At 47.3% G+C, this 20,899-nt stretch overlaps 1 protein-coding gene across 4 annotated transcripts in view; it reads right to left on the bottom strand.

Annotated features, from left to right (window-relative positions):
* PLXNA4 (plexin A4) overlaps positions 1–20,899 on the bottom strand; it is a 621,967-nt gene that overhangs the window by 141,664 nt on the left and 459,404 nt on the right. For all 4 annotated transcript variants that reach the window (XM_081879604.1, XM_081879605.1, XM_081879606.1 and 1 more), the window contains 3 exons: positions 9,948–10,071; positions 5,586–5,739; positions 1,187–1,286 (listed from right to left, as the gene is read on the bottom strand). In XM_081879604.1, the coding sequence (XP_081735730.1) occupies positions 1,187–1,286; positions 5,586–5,739; positions 9,948–10,071 (378 nt within the window). The remainder of the gene's footprint in view (positions 1–1,186; positions 1,287–5,585; positions 5,740–9,947; positions 10,072–20,899) is intronic.

Genomic DNA, 20,899 nt, shown 5'->3' with positions numbered 1-20,899 from the left:
TCCCCCATGCAAACACTCCACCTCCCTCTCCTGCTGGTGAAATCTGTCTCTGCTTCAATCCACCGAAGACTCGGCTGTTCTTTAAATTGATAACAAGCTCCTGCTCTGATAAATCAAATTAAAAATGGATAGTGTATTATAGTTTGTCAAGTCGGAAAGCAAAACACGCCATAAATATTTAAACGCCAGCATCTCTGGGTAGCTGAAGTCGGGTTTCCAACCACCTCCCCCTTCTCTCCCCCCCCCCTTCCAATTTCACCTGCGCTGCTGTTTGTCAAAGTGGCAGAGACGGGGAAATAGGATTTGGCGTCGCTTGCGAATTGCCAAACTGATGCAAATATCCCTTCCTGGTGCAGCTAGAGCACACTTTGGGGGCGAGGAAGTCTGCGATAGAGCACCAGTTGCGGAAAAGGGTGGTGCAAAAATCTGGGATGCTAAAGATACGGTGGGTGCATGCCATGGGAACGCTAGATCTCCCAGAACATGTGAATTGCACTGTGGGTTAAACCACAGAGCCTAGGGCTTGCCAATCAGAAGGTCGACGGTTCGAATCCCTGCGATGGGGTGAGCTCCTGTTGCTCAGTCCCTGCTCCTGCCAACCTAGCAGTTCAAAAGCACGTCAAAGTGCAAGTAGATAAATAGGTACTGCTCCGGCGGGAAGGTAAACGGCGTTTCCGTGCACTGCTCTGGTTCGCCAGAAGCGGCTTAGTCATGCTGGCCACATGACCCGGAAGCTGTACGCCGGCTCCCTCGGCCTTTAAAGCGAGATGAGCGCCACAACCCCAGAGTCGGCCATGACTGGACCTAATGGTCAGGGGTCCCTTTACCTTTACCTTATGTTTGTACAAAGAGGGACGCCACCTGATATGCGTTTAAAGCAGGATCATTTCCCCAAAGAATCCTGGGAGCTGTGTTTCATTATGGGTGCTGAGAGTTATTAGGAGACACCCCTAGTCCCCCAAAAGCATACCGTCCAAGTGCCCCTATTTTCCAGGCACAGTTCCAGAATTACGAATGCCATCCTGGCTTCTGATTCAATCCCAGAATGTCCCTATTTCGTTTGCCGGTGCTGTCACCGCCCAGCTCAGGGATGAGGATGAGCTGGAATGTTGGAGGGTGTGCGGAAAGAACTACGATTCCCAGAGTTTGCCAGGGAGACGGACTGGTGCTTAAACCGCAAACTTACGAGTTGTGGACGCTGCAATTGTAGAAGACAAAACTGGTGCTGGCAAAAGTCATCCCTGTTTCCTTGGATTTGAGCTGGAGCTGGACAATGTGGTGGTCTCCTGGAAGAGGAAGAAGAAACAGGACTTATTCCATCTAGTTGGCACCCAGCTGTCTAGGGAGAGAATGGAAGAGTGTGCCTTTGCAGGTGAAGTCTACACTGACTGGCAGCAGCTGTCCAGGGTTTCAGGCATACGTCTTTCCCAGTCCCACCTGAAGATGTCAGGGATGACACCCAGAACCTTCTGCTTGCAAGGCAAACCCTCTGCCACTGAGCTATGGCTCTTCTTGAAGCTAATTGTAAGAAAAAAATTGCCTGAGGTTGACCGTTTTAGCATTGCGTGGCGAGTCCCCCCCCCCCAGCGGAAATAATGACACATGACACAATTATTAAGGTTAATGGGCTAAATAAGGCCACAACTTTATTGGTTACAGGTGATGAGGGGTATTGGCTTAGGCATTGGTCCTAACCTACTATATCCGACTTCAGCCCGTCCACTTGAAGTCCGGGAAGGGTTAACCACCAGTAGGGGGAGCCCTGCTGATGCACATCAACTAGGAACTCCCCCAGGGTCACCGATAGGGGGGCGTGCCTTAGGCCCTCACCTCCATAGGCTTCGGACAGGGCCTCACCCCCCAGGAATCCTTTAACGGACTACCCTTCAATATGTGGGGCAGGTGATGGTGCTACCTCCCCTCTTCCATCTACAGAACCATACCAATGCCTAACCGCCAATACCAAGAAAGTTGTGACGATTTGCTACGAGGTAGGCAAAAACCAAGTGGCTGGTGCCAATTTGCCAAGTGGATAAATTCCTACCAGGCCCCTCAACGGCGACCAACCAAGTTCCGTAGCAAGGTCAAGTAACGAAAACCTTATAGGGCAGGAGGGTGGGAAAAACAGGAACAGCTGGCAGGCGGCAAAGAGGGAGAGCCCCAGCCGCATCCTGCCTTAAATAGGGCAGGCCACGCCCCCAGAGCCAGCTGATTGGCTGGCCAGGGGATGATGCAGCCAGGAATCCTCCCAATCGAGCGGGGCTAGGCTCCAGCCGCCGCACACATGGTGGGGCCGTGAAGCCCGCAACTCCACCTCTGTTCACAAGGAAGTTCTACTTGCTGCCTAACTTGGCTCCCTTTCCACCTGGTCTCAAGATGCAACCCTCAGCGTTCCTTAAAGAATCATGGGAAGTCCGCTCACCTTTTAATTGGTGGGCGGCATTGCGGCCAGGCGTTTGGTGGGCGGCATTGCGGCCAGGGGTGGAGATATGCCCCCTCCTTCCTGCGTCATCTGTGCTGGTGGACAGCCCCAGCCAATCAGCAGGCAGGGTGGGTGTGGCCGCAGGTAATTTAACTGCGGCACAGCTGGTTGGCACCCTCTTCTTGCCTCTTTGTCGCATCACTCTACCCACCCACCCTCTTTTCATGCTTTTCTCTGATATTGCCTTGTTATGGTACTCATCAGTCGCCATGTTGTTGGGGCCGGGTAGGAATTTTTTTCCCACTTGGCAAACTGGCACCGGCTATTTGGTTTCCGCCTACCTATTAGCAATTGTCACAACTTTTGTGAGGTTAGGCATTGGGTAAGCCTTCGTTTGGTTGGAGGGGAGGTTGTTGTCTTCGCCTCCCCCTCCTCAGTAAAGGTATCCTGTTAAAGGGATCCAGGGTGCGAATCCTGTCCAATGCCTGGACGTGGGCTAGGGCCATGTCAAAGCCCCTATGTCAGCCTTTCTCAACCTGTGGGTCCCCAGATGTTGTTGAACTACAACTCCCATCATCCCTAGCTAGCAAGGCCAGAGCTCAGGGATGATGGGAATTGTAGTCCAACAACATCTGGGGACCGACAGGTTGAGAACCGCTGCCCTATGGGGACCCCACGGGTGCCACTATCTGATGTAAGTTATAGGGCACCCCCTATCGGTGGGTTAACCTTCTGTGTACTCCCTGCAGACATGCAGGAGTCAAGATACAGCCTGGCTTCACTCCAATGTCTAAGCCAGACATGGCCAAACTTGGCCCTCCAGATGTTTTGGGGCTACAACTCCCATCATCCCTAGCTAACAGGACCAGTGGTCAGGGCAGATGGGAATTGTAGTCCCAAAACATCTGGAGGGCCAAGTTTGGCCATGCCTGCCCAAACCGCTCACATCTGTAACCAACAAAGTTGTGTCATATTTGAACCCTTAAAGCAAAATACTCTGTGTCAGTGTGTTTTATTGTTCTCCTGGGAACTTAGTGGCTCAGGTGCCTTGGCACACAAATGTAGCTTAACCCTTCACAGAAGTGAAATTCCTAATACCCTAAAGAAACAACTGTTCTCAAGATCCTTTGGGGCGGGAGGGAGATCTCTAAATGTGCATCGGATGTGCTTTAAAACAGAGACTCGTAGAATTGTAACATTGCAAGGGACCCCAAAGGGCATCCAGTCCAACCCCCTGCAAGGCAGGAATCACCTTGTTTCATAGGAGCCTTCCTGCCCCCTTCTTTAATTCCATCCGCCCCATTCCAGTAAGTCTAGGCCACAACCTTACTCCCTTTCTCCCGCCTCACATCCCCGCCTGCCTAACAGACCAGGATGCTGGCTGATGACAGTAATTGCAGGAATTTCATAAGGAAGGTGCACATGTTTAATGCAAAACTTTAACCCGCCTGCCCTCTTCCACCTCTATTATTTTCTTCCTCACCTGAGAGAGTCATTAATCAATCACGCCAAAGGGAACCTGACAACAACTCATCACCGCCGGCCTGTACACACACACACACACGCACATGCACACTCCTGCATACATTTTGCCATCAGAGTGCCCCACTGCTGCCCATCTGCCATGCTGATTCCTTTGACAGCTCAGTTAAATGCGTTGCATTTAATAAGAGCTACTCTTCCCTTAGGGACGCGGGTGGCGCTGTGGTCTAAACCACAGAGCCTAAGGCTTGCCGATCAGAAGGTCGGTGGTTCAAATCCCTGCGACAGAGTGAGCTCCCGTTGCTCGGTCCCTGCTCCTGCCAACCCAGCAGTTCGAAAGCACGTCAAAGTGCAGGTAGATAAATAGGTACTGCTCCGGTGGGAAGGTAAATGGCATTTCTGTGCGCTGCTCTGGTTTCACCAGAAGAGGCTTAGTCATGCTGGCCACGTGACCCGGAAGCTGTACACCGGCTCCCTCGGCCAATAAAGCAAGATGAGCGCTGCAACCCCAGAGCCGGCCACGACTGGACCTAATGGTCAGGGGTCCCTTTACCTCTTAACTTAGATTTAGGGGACACGGGTGGCGCTGTGGTCTAAACCACTGAGCCTCTTGGGCTTGCCAATCGGGAGGTCAGCGGTTTGAATCCCTGCAATGGCGTGAGCTCCCGTTGCTCGGTCCCTGCTCCTGCCCACCTAGCAATTCGAAAGCATGTCAAAGTGCAAGCAGATAAATAGGTACCACTCCGGCGGGAAGCTAAATGGCGTTTCCGTGCCTTGCTGGGCTTCGCCAGAAGCGGCTTAGTCATGCTGGCCACATGACCCAAAAGCTGTCTGCAGACAAATGCCAGCCAGTAAAGCGAGATGAGCGCTGCAACCCCAGAGTCGTCAGCGACTGGACCTGAGGGTCAGGGGTCTCTTTACCCTTACCTTTTACTTCTCCCTTGCTGGGGACTTCAGAGGGCTGGACAGAGCAGTGGGAGCAATGTATGCCTGCTTGCCCCCCCCCATTTAAATTTGGGCAAGGGGGAAGAGAAGGTCCACTTGGATTCAGCACATGTCAGAAATGATCCCCTCTCCTGTGCCATATCAGGATATTCCAGGTCAGCTTTTGGGTTCACTGAGAAGCATTCTTGATAAGTGGCCCCCAAACTTGTGGCAGGGTTAAGTGCCCTCCCCAAATGCCACAGTTTGCCTTCAAAAGAAAAAGGGAAATCCCAAGAAATTTGGGATGGGTACATCTCTCCATTTCCCTTTCCCCCCCAAACTTAAATTCTTTTCCCTGCATCAGTTTGCACTTTTTTTAATTAAGGAGAAGAAGAAAAAAAAACCTCATGAAAATGTATCACTGTGAATTTCTGTGTTTGTGTACGCAACGTTGCTTAATGCGCACCTTTTTACAAAGCCGTTTCCCTTAAAACAATGAATTTTGTATGGCTTCCCCCCCCCACCGATATGCACAATGTTTAATGCACACTTTACCCAACCTCATGCGTTCTTTGTGAGCGTGCACTGGCAAAATTCAAGAGACGTGTGGGTTTCAAAGGACGGCTGCTTTTCGCCTGGTGCATCCTTCCGGCAACAGTGAATTGTGCAGGTAGCAGACCTTTAGATGGGAGCTGAATTCAGTTTCTGCCCCCTGCCTCTGTAACAACATCCTGGGTGGAGACTCGGTCGGACTCACCGTTCGCTGTGATGATCTTTGGCACCTCCTTGGCTGCGGGGGACTTGCACTGAATTCGGCTCCCCAGCACCACGCCGTCCATTTCCGACAGGTCCCCAAAGGTGCAATTGACGCCGTCCGACAGCTCCGGGACATTGTAAGTCTCCAGGACCAGCTGCAGGAGAAAAGGGGAGAGGAGAAGCAAGAGATGGTTGTTGCAGGAAGCCCAGCGAGAGAGGCAGAATTACACTGGCGGCGCTAAGACAAAATGCCACTTGCTCAATAAGTGGCATCCTTCGACAGAAAGCAGTGCTCAGGGTGGGGAAGGGGTGCGATGCAGATGTAAACACGAGGTGGCAATGCAGGGATTCCTGGCACAGCGCCGTGCTGGGGTGGGTTTGCCCGGTGGTGGTTAGGAGTGCTCTGCAGCGCTCATGCAAAGTGGGCAGCCTTTGGGGAATGCCGTGAAGATTCGAGGCGGCTCGCCGGCACGAGCGGTGCTTCTGAGGAAGGCGGCTAGTTACTCACAAGAGGCACTCTGCGGACTACAGAGAAACTGCAATGCTGCAGCCTAACTCTCTACGCCTCCTCTCCTAGCACCACCAGCAGAGGGAGCTCTCTGTGTCACCAACAAGGCCCTGCGCATAAAGGAGTCTACATTATGAAATAGATAAATAAATGGGGCCCACAGGTACAATTCACGTCCTCACAAACTCATGGGCGTGTGTGCATACGCTGCCATTATTCATACGGATGTAAGCCGTTTCAACCGAGAAGCAAGGTAATAGAAATTGCTTTAAGTGGATAGATAGAGCAGCTGCACAGGAGCCTGGTCTGTTTCCAGGTACAATTCAAAGTGCTGGTGCTGACCTTTAAAGCTCTTCACAGCTTGTGACCAAGGTACTGAAACACACAGCCTCTAATAACACAAATTGTTCTGGGAGTCTTTGAGACGTTATTTTTAGTTGGCTCTGATAACGATTTGTCCTGTAAGCCCACTAAGTGGAAAAACAGAGTATTAATATTGTATAGTGAAAGGGGGGAAATGCCCAGTTTATGGCAAGAGTGCAAGGTGTCGGGGGGGGGGGTGGTTAGAGCCCCCTTGGTGCCCAATTGCATCATTAGATGCTCAGAGAAGCAACTGATTTATAAGTCCGGGCATTTAAACTGAGGCATCTGATCAAGGCCTGTATTTTAAAATGAGCTTAAAGATATATTTGCAAATGTTTGTATGTTTCATGCCAGGCAGAAACCAGCTGGTAAGTACTTTGGCAGTTCTTTATCTTCCTGCTCTCCTGAACAAGCCCCCCCCCCCCCGATTTATAGCAGTAGCAGGAGACAAGTTTCTCAAAGTTGTAAAAGGGAATTACAGGCTGGGAGCAAATGTTACACTGGCCCTACATATTGCAGAATACAATCAAGCTGCAAAAACACTAATTAAGAGTTGGTAAATAGTAAGATTTATTGTTTAACAGAAAATAATACCATGTGCCTCTCATCAGACTCTAGCCATATTTTCCTAAGGTTTAAGGTATACTGAGAGAGTTAAAGGGCAATAAATTTTGGGAAGAGCTAATGGGAAAAGCAGCTGGCTGGGAAAGGGAGTGTAAACTGAAGAGGCTTCTTTTGAAGCTGTTTTTTACTGAGTTCCTTTTTACTTTGCAAAGGCCTTTTCTTCTAAAAAGCTATCTATGTTATGTATGAGATTTGTTGGCTTAATGTAATTAGGCAAAGGATTTAGAAAGTAAGAAATGTTAGATTCTTATGTTAGATTCTTGTTTCATTGATGGCGTGTGAGAATGTGAACCCAAGATCTCTGTTTAGATAGAATTTAATACCACGAGCCATTTGTTTTAGCCATTTGTTTTGGAATGCAGGGGCAACAGGGGCAAAAGGTGATCTGGTAATTAAGGTGCCTTGTCGAGGCAAATGTAAGATATATGGCTACTTGTCTGCCATTTATGGATAGAAGGAAATATAGCTCTTTGTCTCCCATAAAAGGTAATAGGAAATGGGTGTATCTTTTATGATTGGTTCTAGCAAACAGCCAATAGGAATTTCAACCAGGCTGATTGGACAGAGGCAGCCAAAGGAGGAGCAAGGGGGCTGGGCTGAGGAAATATAAGTGCTGACCATCAGGGCTGGAAGGGGGCAGAGCTTTGGTAACCATATACCACTGTGCCTATCATTTATTTGTCTGACAAATAAATTATTATTTTAATTTCTCTATTGCTGTGTTGAATATTTCATTCCAGCTAAGCGTTAAACACAAGCAGGGTGCTACAAAACCATGGCTCTCTCCAAAGAATCCTGGGAACCCTCACAAAACTATAACTCCCAGCTCCCTTAAGAAACTGCAGTTCCCAGGATTCTGGGAAGCATGCAATGTAAATATGCTTTAAATCATGGGTGAGCAAACTAAGGCCCAGGGGCTGGATCTGGCCTAATCGCCTTCTGAATCCGGCCCGCGGACGGTACAGGAATCAGCGTGTTTTTACATGAGCAGAATGTGTGCTTAAAATGCATCTCTGAGTGATTTGTGGGGCCTGCCTGGAGTTTTTACATGAGTAGAATGTGTGCTTTTATTTAAAATGCACCTCTGGGTTATTTGTGGGGCATAGGAATACGTTCATCCCCCCCAATATATATATATATATATATATAGTCTGGCCCACCACAAGATCTGAGGGACAGTGGACTGGCCTCCTACTGAAAAAGTTTGCTGGCCCCTGCTTTAAATGTTTGGGGCAGATGTGACGCGGGGCTCTTAAATGGGTCTGAAATATGCCCCCATCCCACAAATCTGGTGACTGGATATATGTGGGGTGATTTTCCAAGGTAGGGAGTGACTCACAATCTGACCAACATAGGTTTTTTCCCGCTGGTAAAGAAAGAAAACTACAACTGGAAAATTACCTGCTGATTATCTTTTGTGTGTGGTGAATTCCCGTTCTTACTGATTTGTTTGAAGGTACAGTATACGTCTGTGTGATTTCATGTGTGTTTAATGCTTAAATACAGTGGTGTAGCGTGGGTTGTCAGCACCCGGGGCAAGGCAAGTAATTTGCGCCCCCTAACCCAGGTAGGGGCAGGTAGGGGCAGAGAGCTGCGAGTGCGAGCGCCCCCCCCCAGATGTTGCGCCCGGTGCGGCCGGCCCCCCCTGCACCCCCCCCACGCTACGCCACTGCTTAAATATTGCTCAATGAGGTGTACAGAAAGAAAGAAGTTGGCCCGGTATCTGTGCATGCCAAGGAAAACTCCTGAGCTGCCTTTCACCCCAGTCCTGTGTGAAAGATGTGGGCACACTTGGCACCCACTGATTTCAATGAGTCCAGGCATCCTAAACAGTGCACAGGACCCTTGAGATCCATTTGACATGGCCAGTTGGACCACCAAGTGCATACCCTCTAACATTCCTCAGATGAAAATGGGGACAATTCTCACTCCCCAAACTGATTAGACACAGAAGCATTTTTAATTTAAAAAAATCAAGACTCCTTCCTCTCTGTTCCTCCTTTCTTCCCGTCCAGGGCGGCCCTTTACTGCAGGATTTAACTTCCTTCCGCAGGGCCTGTGAGACACAGCTATTCCACCTGGCTTTCAATTTGAACTTAGCCTGATCTTTTATTCCCTTTCCTTCCCTCCCCTTTTTATGAAGATTACCTGCTCTGGGATCCCACAGCTAATTCTCCCTTGGTCTCCTCGCTGGCCCAAATAGGACTAATTTAGCCAGCTAGCCCTGATGATCATCTAATGTTTATTTGGATGGATTTCCCCCCTAAGTTGATTTTTGAATTCTGAATTTATTGTTATTCACGTTTTATACTGTATTTTATGCTGTTTTTTGTTGCATCAATTAAGTGTTTTAAATTTGTTGCTAGCTGCCTTGAGCCCGGTTTTCTGAACCGGGAAGGGCGGGGTATAAATAAAATATTATTATTATTATTATTATTATTATTATTATTATTACTCTGTCTGCCCCTCAGAGCTGATGCATCACAGGGGACTGGGTCTCAGTAATGGCAGCCTCTCCTCCTCGCCTGCTCTCTAGCAGCTGCTATGAGCTCCCCAAGAGAGGAGGCTGGCCGTGGTGCCCATGGAGAGGCCACGAAGAGGCCATGGGATGTTCCCTCGCAGCTGTCAGCACCGGGGGAAATAGGGACAGCCTGGGATCAAATCAGAAGCTGGGACGGCTTTCGTAATTCCAGGACTGTCTCTGGAAAACAAGGGCGCTTGGAGGGTATGCAAGTACGTGCTTCATTTCCACGCGGAATTTGACGTGCTGCTAAGCCTACAGGTCAAATGGGGCGTAAACATGTTGGTAAGGCCAGGGGAAGCTGAAATGGGGTGTTTTGTGGAGAGGAATAAGGCCTCCGCCCTTACCATGACACTATACTGTGAGACGGAGATGTTGTTGGGGTGCACGGTCAGTCGGACGCACTGCTGCATCTCCGAGGCAAACCTCCGGGGCTCCCTGGACCGCTCACATTGCTCTTTCCTTGTGCACCTGGGAGGGAAAGGAACACAGAAGAAGGCTTGAGAAGTTAGTGCCTGAAGACAGCAGAGAGGTATCAATAAGTCTTGCCTGGTTTGCTTTCATCAGGTCAAAGATCAGCACCAGAGCTGCTCCAACAATTGTCTGCAGAGAGGAGGCGCTGTGGGTTAAACCACAGAGCCTAGGGCTTGCCAATCAGAAGGTCGGCAGTTCGAATCCCTGCGACGGGAAAGCTACAGGGTGAGCTTCCATTGCTCGGTCCCTGCTCCTGCCCACCTAGCAGTTCAAAAGCACGTCAAAGTGCAAGTAGATAAATAGGTACTACTCCGGCAGGAAGGTAAACGGCGTTTCCGTGTGCTGCTCTGGTTCGCCAGAAGTGGCTTAGTCATGCTGGCCACATGACCCAGAAGCTGTGGGTCCCTCGGCCAATAAAGTGAGATGAGCACCGCAACCCCAGAGTCAGCCACGACTGGACCTAACGGTTAGGGGTCCCTTTACTTTTTTACCAATGATATTATTATTATTATTATTATTATTATTATTATTATTATTACCTGCCCTTCACTTAAGGTCCCAGGGCAGGTGATAATGATTAAAAACATGACATTAAAAACAACTTTAAAAACTTACAATTGGAGAAAAAACACCGAAACCACACAAAAAATAACATCGAACAAAAATAGCAGGAACATCTAAGGAAAAGTAACAGAAGTTCATACAACCGCTTACATATAGATTTCAGATATGCCTGCATTAGAAATCTTCAATCTGGCCATTTCCTAAAGAGATTTTATTTTCCCCATGTCACGGGACACCAAACTTTGGGGCAGCTGCAGAAGTGGGCAAGAAGTGTTCACCCACTCAGAAATTGGACAGAAAATAGAACCCACACTCTGATAGGGTTACATTATTAATTTGTACCCTGCCTTTTTCCCTGACAAGGACTCAAGGCAGTTTTCAGATAAAAAGAAGAGCTAAAAACATAATAAAAAATAGCAAAAAAAATCATTATAAAAAATAAGCAATGGTAAAATTAAAACTACGCGCTCGCGCGCACACACGCACACACCATACAGATAATTACAACAAAACAGCACAGCACAAGCCCTTTCCCAAAAAGCTTTCTGCTCCCAAAAGCCTGCTGCCAGCAGAAGGATGACAAGGAGGGTGCCTAGCTTCTCTAAGTCTAGCTTCTCTAAAAAGTGAGTTGCAAAGTCTGGGAGCAGCAACCGAAAAGGCCCTTTCCGCCATCCCTACCAAGCAGGCCTGTAAGGGTGGCAGGAAATCTGGTCTTTCAGATAGTTTGGACCTAAGCTGTATGACTTGACTTCATCAGGTAGCTAAGTCTTATTTGGTACATAGCATTATGTCATTGCCATACTAGCTATGGGATCCCTAATTGGTTGGACCACTCAGCAATAAAAAGACCCCTGTTTTCTTTAAGGAACCAGAGCAGATGCCAAGAAGATCAGCACAAAGATCGATGAAAAAGGTTCTGAAAGTTCTCCAAGGATAGAAGAATCTAAAGCTGGGCAATGACCACCAAGCACACCTCTCCATCCATCCTTCCCAACTGTATCTAACATAAATAAAGACTCGTCTCTCAGTGGACCGCTGGCAGTTCCCAGGGAAGGAAGTAATTATGGCTTTTATCTCACAACCCATGTAGCTAGAGGGGCCCAGGGTTAATAAAAAAAGGAGCTCCAGCAAGTTTGCTGATTATCATTCATTAAACTAATGCAACACACCTTCAAAGGCTGGTTTCAATGGATTCTTATGAAGAAGAAGAAGAAGAAGAAGAAGAAGAAGAAGAAGAAGAGGAGGAGTTTGGATTTGATATCCCACCTTTCACTCCCTTTAAGGAGTCTCAAAGCGGCTAACATTCTCCTTTCCCTTCCTCCCCCACAACAAACACTCTGTGAGGTGAGTGGGGCTGAGAGTCTTCAAAGAAGTGTGACTGGCCCAAGGTGACCTAGCAGCTGCATGTGGAGGAGCAGAGACGCGAACCCGGTTCCCCAGATTACGAGACTACCGCTCTTAACCACTACACCACACTGGCTCATGATATTAGAAGCAATACAGGCCCCATTAAAATCCCCTCTGAAGCTCAAATATGAAAGTTAAATAATTTGCCCTCTCCCAAACTTTGATGTTTCTGTTTCTAAGTTATGAGCACCTAGCCAGAGTTGGGGTGGGAAGAACATCAAATGCACTCAGGTGCTAATGAATTCAACACCTCAGCACCGAAACTGTAGGGGAACAGGTGATGCAGACAGAGTTGTACATGACTGATTTGACTGAGCATTCGGGCTTGACGTACACATGTAGAATTATTATTACAATTGTTATTGTGAATAAGCAGAATGACTCTGGACCACTTTAGACTGCAGGTAGGCCAATCACATTTTCACACCACATTCTTTCTCCTCGGTGTGTGAATGTTCTGTGAGTACATTTCCTGCTCCCCTTTGAGCGTTCAAAAACTGGTATCCCCCAGCCGTAGTCTGAAGTGGCACACTCCAATCAACCTTATTCTTCTCCATTGTAGATCAGAACCACATTCAGAATTCACAAAGACTATAAAGCCTCAAATAGCTCAGGACCGCAAAACCTCAAGGACCGCCTCTTTCCATAGGAACTGACTCGGATCCTGTGAACATCGAGCTGGAAGGTGTACAGAGGAAGGCAACCAAGATGCTCAAGGTTCTGGAAACTATGCCATATGAGGAACAGTTGAAGGAGCTGGGTATGTTTAGCCTGGAAAAGAGGAGACTGAGAGGAGATATGAGAGCCACCTTCAAATATCTTAAAGGCTGTCATGTGGAAGAGGGGGGTGACACGCTTGTTTTCTCCTGGTCTGGAGGGTATGTTTTTATGTCATATGTCGTATAGGTGACTGCAAAACTGTACTTCGAAAAACCATATATATATGATTTCATATATATGAATAGTGAATCCATTTCAGAGTAAGTTTTGCTCCCTGGCCTCAACATTTGGCTCTTTATTAGCTCCGAGAAAGTCAGCATGCAAAGGGGGAAGGATGGCGCCGTTCCAAGGAAATCTATAAACGGGGAAAAGTACTTCTTGTTCTACTGCACTTTGCAGCCAGGTTTGACTGATAGCATCAGATGTACGTACTTGAGCAAAGCAGCCCTTTCTTGCTACAAGCCAATATCCCATTAGCTCCCCCCCCCCCCCCGCTTGTGCTTAAGAGAGAATTTTAAATGCTGGGTCTCCAGAGAGGCTGCAGAGAAGCAGAATGCCGGCCGCCTCTGTTGTGTATGTGCGTTTGTGTGTGGTGGGAGCAAATGCCAGCAGGAAAACACCATCAGGAGCTTACGCTTGCCAGTCTCAGCTCAGGAAAAAATGTCAGCAAGATGATCGGGCGAGGAATGGGGAGCGGGCACCTCCAAGTACATCCCAGGGATGATAGAGTGTTATGGTCCTCCAGGCAACTCATCCACAGGTTGGTCACCCAAGACAACGTTAGGGAGACACTGCTTGCTGTTTGTTCAGTGTCAGCAAGATGTTGCCTCCATCAAGCCACACAATCTCAGCTTCTGTGCCAGGCAATCGTGAACACTGCAGCCATATGGCAGCTGGTTCCGATACCTACTAGAGGAATAGGATTCACATGAAGGAATCGAGTTAAAAGCTCTGTGACTGGTGGCAGAAGGGAGAAGCAGGTGAGCCGAATAGATTAAAAACAAACCAAGGAAATTATCTGTCTAATAAGAGCCTGCGCAAGCGGCGAGACACCCACAGCCCACTCTGCTCTGCTCTCCCTTCTGCTCTGAGCGTCAGCACTCCTGTCACAGCTCTGGCAGGAAAATCATCCCTTTCTTATCAGCAGTCACACCCCTCTTTAATAAAACATCCATCACTCTATGATTCTATGATCAGGGGTGGGCAAATATGAACATAAAAAGAGCCTGCTGGACCAGACCAGTGGCCCATCACATCCAGGATCCCGCGGTCAACAGATGCCTATAGGAAACCTGCAAGCAGGATTTGAGCATGAGAGCAGCAGTCTCCCCTCCTGTGGTTTCCAGCAACTGATATTCAGAAGCATTGGTAAAGGTAAAGGGACCCCTGACCGTTAGGTCCAGTCATGGCCGACTCTGGGGTTGCTGCGCTCATCTCGCTTTAGTGGCTGAGGGAGCCGGCGTACAGCTTCCGGGTCATGTGGCCAGCATGACTCAGCCGCTTCTGGCGAACCAGAGCAGCGCACAGAAACACTGTTTACCTTCCTGCTGGAGCGGTACCTATTTATCTACTTGCACTTTGACATGCTTTCGAACTGCTAGGTTGGCAGGAGCTGGGACTGAGCAACGGGAGCTCACCCTGTCGCAGGGATTCAAACCACCGACCTTCTGATCTGCAAGCCCTAGGCTCTGTGAATTAACCCACAGCACCACCTGTGTCTGGAGGGCACAGCACAGCCCTCCTGGCTAGTAGCCATCACTATCCCTCTCCTCCATGTATTTGACTAATTCTCCTTTAAGGTCATCTAGCTTGGTGGCCATCTCTGCCTTCCCTGGGAGCAAGTTCCATAGTTTAAACCATGTGCTGGGTTTACAAGTCCCTTCCTATTATCTGTTCCAGATCTTCCAACTGTTCTGGTTTCTGTCTGCATCTCATTTTTCCAATCTGAAAATCAGTTCCCCACGTCTCCTCATCAGCTTGGGAATTGCCTTTCGAGAAAAAGAGCTCGTGAAAATTCACCTGCATTTTGGAGAGGATTATCTCCTAATTAAAACATTTTTTTTCTGTGCAATTACGCACCATTTTGCAGAATAATTTCCCCCAATATGTCCACATTATTTTTTTACTCACATGTGCATTTCTGTGCACACGTTACTCCAGAATATGCATTTTTCTACGCAATTCTTGGATGGAGAACTGCATTTCAAAATTAGGAGAAGTGCAGATGGCATGGTTTCAGAAAGTGCGAATTAGGTAGGTTCGTCCACTGGCGGAGGAACGGGGGGGTGGGGAAGTGTACCGCCCCCGGCAGCATCGGGGAGGGAGTACCATCGTGGCCACCCCCCGACATGTGCTGTGTAGCCCCCCCCCCCCTGCGCTGGATGCCACACCCCTGCAGGTGGTACGCCACACTCCCGGGACGCACACCTCGCCCCTGTCTGCTCTCTGCCCCTGGTACCGGTGCATGCAGCTTCGCCACTGGGTTCATCTTTAAATGCAAACCAAATCCAATTTCTCCACCATCCCTCGCTTAGGTCTGGCTTTCCATACACAGATGTACACAATGTATTCCAAATCCGAAGTGGGGACCTCTCCCGCAAAGTGTGCTTTCTCACACCTTACCGCTTGAAAATTCCTTTGTCAGAAGCACAACAGAGCTTGCAAAACAGTCCCATCCAGCTCCCAGGTCTCCAAAAGCAGAGAGAGATGCTTCAACCGTCTCCTTTTCCGACAGAACTTAATACAACGCCACTGACTCCAGCTTCTGCCTCTCCCTCCTCATCCCCTCCCTCCCCACATGCCCGCCCCTCTGCCCAAGAGGCACCAGATTATAGTTACAGCTTGTTTGCAGGCTGCACAGAGATAATCAAGAGCAAAGACCTTTGACTGCAACTCCACTAGCAATTTCCACAACATCCAACTTGGGAGAAAGTCTGTGCAGCAGAGTTCACTCCATGCAGCTGTTAAGCCAGGACTGGTGTGGTTAACAGCTAACACAATGCACGACACTAAATCTTCATTCTGTACTTCTCTGAAGGAGGTACGGCACACACTTTTTCGCAGGTGGTGCTTGATCCCCCTCAAAAGGTTGTATAAAATTTTTCTTGTCAGTCACTGTAGACCACACTGAAGTAGGTGGAGCAATGGCTTGACTCTGCACAAGGCAACTTCCGATGTCTCTGTGCTTAATTGGGCTGCTGCCCTGATGCTAACTCTTGAAGTCCTTGTTCATTCCTCCTATGATACCTCAGGTTAAGAACTTAATTCATTCTGGAGGTCCATTCTTAACCTGAAACTGTTCTTAACCTGAGGTACCACTTTAGCTAATGGGGCCTCCCACTGCTGCCACCGTGCGATTTCTGTTCTCATCCTGAAGCAAAGTTCTTAACCTGAGGTACTATTTCTGGGTTAGCGGAGTCTGTAACCTGAAGCGTCTGCAACCTGAAGCATCAGTAACCCAAGATACCACTGTACTTCACCTTTAAACTAGGCTGGGCCTGGATAGTATCCATACCCTCCAACATTTCTCTGAATAAAATAGGGACGTCCCATTCTGCTGTTGATGCTGTTGTTGTTATTGATACCCCGCCCCACTGACTGGGTTGCCCCAGCTACTCTGGGCGGTTTCCAAAATATATTAAAAAACATAATAAAACACTAAACATTTTAAAATTTCCCCGATACAGGGGTGACTTCCGATGTCTTCTAAAAGTTGTATAGCTACTGATCTGCTTGGCTTGGGGGTCCCAAATCTCCACACCCTCCAACATTTCTCTGATGAAAGTAAGGTTGTCTTAAGGAAAAGAGGGACATTCTGGGATCAAATCAGAAACTGGGACTGATTCTGTAAATCAGGACTGTCCCTGGAAAATAGGGACGCTTGGAGGATCTGAGATAGTATCTGAGGACCACCTTCCACAAAGGAGGACACATGGCCACTCCATCAGAAGCAGCTTGCATGCTTCGCTGTTGGGAACATTGCCTTTTGGTGGGTTGGTTGTTTAATCCACACATATCCCGCCTCTTTTAAAAGAGTCTGCGGTGGCTTGGACCTTGGCCTGAACCCGCGTTGCATTCTCAATACATGAACCAAAGTGTGCTGCCTTTGCTCTTGGTAATCAAACCAATTCGCCTCTCTTTCCAGGGATGAACCTCTGGACAGGTGTGTGTGTGTGTGTGTGTGTGTGTGTTTGTGTTTGTGTGTGTGTGAGAGAGAGCAAGGAGATGCACACGTGCTAGCTAAGTGTTTCAGGAAATTTATCTCGGCTCCAAATCAAACTCTCTCTCTGCCCTTTGACTGCTACGCCGTGATGTTCTCTGCCTCAAAGACAAGGAGGGAAATGAGATCTGGATTTCCTTTCTCTTTTCCTCCCCCCACCCCTCCGTTCCGTTTGCAGATCCTGGCCTTTTCACCTGAGAAGGAAAGATGCAATTTTATAGCCCTGGCCACAGCTAAGCGAGCAACGTGCTCTGATTGCAGATAGCTGGCCTGCAGCTCTGGCTATGGGAACCACTGCTTCTCACCAGAAGTCTCCAAACCCTCTTGGTTTTAAGGCTGAATGGAAAACGTGCCACACGCATGAGCTTCTTTTCCCAATGCCCTGTGTGTTTGACCCGGACATTTGTAAATAAAACATTGCATTAGGAAATTACCCGCAAGCCTGCAATACTGTCACAAATATGATAACCCTGTAGAAGGCTGTACCTGGAATTTACTGCCACAAAACCTGTACCTGGAATTTACTGCCACAAAACAAGTGTGGAGCACTGCAATACCCACAGCTGGGGGAGCAGGTATAACAACTGGTCATACATTTACTTCATGTAGCTCCAGCTAACATCTGGAACTGCCCTCTTGCTAGCCCTGATTACGTGCTTTGAAATATGCATTGTTGAAATGGAAAGTTGCCCAAGAGCAAATTCATGAAAACCTCCTACGTTCCATTCTTTCACACGTTTTGCCCCATGTTTCCTTGTAGCCATTTCATCCTGCTCTGCTGTGCCATTCTTTTTCAAAAAGCATGAAAGAGGCTTATGTGATCCCAGCCAATCAGAGATCACACAGCGAATATGTTTGGTATGATGTAACGATCGGATGCAACTACCTCATGTTGCTGAAAGAAACTTCCATGCATTGCTCTCGGTCCAAAAGTGTCCCTAATTCCCGAGGCCATCTTAATAATACTGCTTTGCCATAAGAATATAATTAGAGCCTTCTGGGTCAAACCAATGGCCCTTCCAGTCCAGATTCCTATTCTCACAGTAGCCAACCAGATGCCATCTAGATGATGGACAGGTCTTCTCCAAGCAAAAATCCCTAAGCTCAGTGGCAGAATAAGAAGAGTTTGGATTTGATATCCCGCTTTATCACCACACTAAGGAATCTCAAAGCGGCTAACATTCTCCTTTCCCTTCTTCCCCCACAACAAACACTCTGTGAGGTGAGTGGGGCTGAGAGACTTCAGAGAAGTGTGACTAGCCCAAGGTCACCCAGCAGCTGCATGTGGAGGAGCGGAGACACGAACCCGGTTCGCCAGATTACGAGTCTACTGCTCTTAACCACTACACCTCCTGGGTGAGAAAGCTGTCTGAAAACCTGCAAAGCCTCTGCTAGCCAGTGCCCATTAATACTGAGCTAGATGGACCAATGACCAGATACAGTGTAAGGCACCTTCTTCCGCTCTGAAGCCAGGGGTAGGCAATCTAAGCCCTGTGGGCCAGATGCGGCCCAATTGCGTTCTCAATCCGGCCCACGGATGGTCCAGGAATCTGCATGTTTTTACATGAGTAGAATGTGTCCTTTTATTTAAAATGCATCTCTGGGTTATTTGTGGGACCTGCCTGATGTTTTTACATGAGTAGAATGCGTGCTTTTATTTAAAATGCATCTCTGGGTTATTTGTGGGGCATAGGAATTAGTTCATTCCCCCCCCCCCCCAAAAAAGCCCTTGTCTCCAACTAAGCTCAGAATGCACAGCATCAGAGCTGGCCAGCAGAGGGAGCTCAATGGAAGCTGAGTGCAATTGTGGTTGCAGCTGGCTAACATGAGGCAGCGAAAGGGACCTTGGACTGAGCCTGCAAGTGTTATGTAAAGGAACAGTATTCCCTCACAAGGAAGACCCTGCTCACTGGGAATGGGAGAGATGCCACAGGTCCCCCCCCCCATGCTGCTGATGTCCATGGAGGCTGAGGGCGGTCAGGTTTGTGGCTGCCTTCCTATCCCTGATTGCTTCATAGCAGAACTCACAATTCAGCAGAAAAGCTCTTCCCATCTCTATGTCCTGCTTTGTGGACAAGGCAGGCTGACCTCTAGAAACACTGAACTCTGGTATTGCTTCAGCAAGCAGCAACCTGAGCTTGCATCCTGTCTAGTAGCTTAAAGAACTGTGGCATGCTACAGTAATAGAATTGTAGAACTGAAAGGACTACAAGGAGTCAATTAGTCCACCCCCTGCAATGCAGCCATCCCATCCTGTTGGTGCTGCCTGCCCTGGAAGGTGCTTTTTTCAAAAAAATTAGAGGGCCTTCTTCAGTAGCCAGCTATTGCAACAGTTGGACAGTTTTAATGTCTTGTCACTTTCAGGTGCTATTCCCAATAATACCAGGAAGTCTAAAGGAAGAAGACAAGACATTATATTTATACGCAACAGTAGCCGCAAGGCTATTGATTGCGAAAAATTAGAAAAGTGGTATTATACTGACAAAAATAGAGTGGCTTGCCAAATTATTGGAGTACTACAATATATCCAAAACAATGGGAGAAATTGGAAGGATCTCAAAAGAGAAGATAGACAGGGACTGGAAGGTATTTAAAGGATACTTGCAAAACCATATTGAAAAATCAAAACACCTATTAGAATAAACAAGTTCTGTTTTAAATACTGGAATGCTAAATAAGATGGATAACAATGTGTAATAGAAAAAGAAGCATGAAATTAGGTTAAAGGTGTGTGAAAGAAACTATATTATGATTTGAAATGGATGACAGGATGCAGATTTGAAACTATATTATGAAGCATCTTGTCTCTGTTGGTTAAAGGATTGGATAACATTAAAAAATAATAAGTTATTGGATCTTGAAGACTTTCATAATAGGTTTGGCTGGCACGCTTATTTATGGTTGGGGAAGAAGAAAGTACATAAAGGGTTTGTGAATCATATTTTTAGAGGTGCCCTAATAGAAATATGGGACAGGTACCAAAATATTTTGGAACCGAATGTACCTCATTGGTTATCCCCACTGGAGGTCATGAGTGTCAAAAAGACAAATATGAGAGAGGATTGGATGACTTATGGAGATATTGTTATTAAAGAAGGGGGGAAATGGAAAATGAAGCCATACAAACAAGTTAAAAAACATGTATATGATTGGTTGCACTATTTTCAAACAAATGAAATGTTTAAAAAGGACTGTAAAGAGAGGGGATATATTGAAGGAGAGTCTAGATTCCAAAAAGAGATAATAAATAATGATTATAAGGTATTGTCAAAAATGTATAAAATGTTATTGGAGTGGCAAACAAAGGACGAAGAAGTCAAATCGGTCATGATACACTGGGCCAGGGACTTTGGTTATAATATACAACTAGCAGATTGGGAAAAAGTATGGAATGAAAATATGAAATTCACTGCACGTATGACGATAAAGGAAAACATTATGAAAATGTTATATAGATGGTATATCACCCCGGCTAAACTTGCAAAAATGTATAAAACATGTAATAAGTGTTGGAAATGTAAAGAAAAGGAAGGGTCGTTTTACCATATGTGGTGGGAGTGTAAGAAGGTAAAGGGCTTCTGGGAAATGATTTATAATGAGTTGAAAAAGATGTTTAAATATACGTTTGTGAAGAAACCAGAAGCCTTCTTGTTAGGAATTACAGGAATAGAAATCAACAGAAGTGACTATAAACTTTTTCAATATGCAGTGACGGCGGCAAGAATTTTAATGGCCCAAAAATGGAAACAAGAGGAATTACAGACATTGGAAGAATGGAGGTGGAAACTTATGGATTTTGCAGAACTAGACAAAATGACAGGAAAAATTAGATACCAGAAAGATCACAAGTTCACTCAGGACTGGAAAAAGTTTTTGACTTATCTGGAAAATATTTGTGATGAACAGACAACGCTA

Source organism: Podarcis erhardii (assembly GCF_964252035.2).
Source record: "Podarcis erhardii genome assembly, chromosome: 10".
NCBI lineage: Eukaryota > Metazoa > Chordata > Lepidosauria > Squamata > Lacertidae > Podarcis > Podarcis erhardii.
This window is presented reverse-complemented; position numbering and strand designations above follow the sequence as displayed.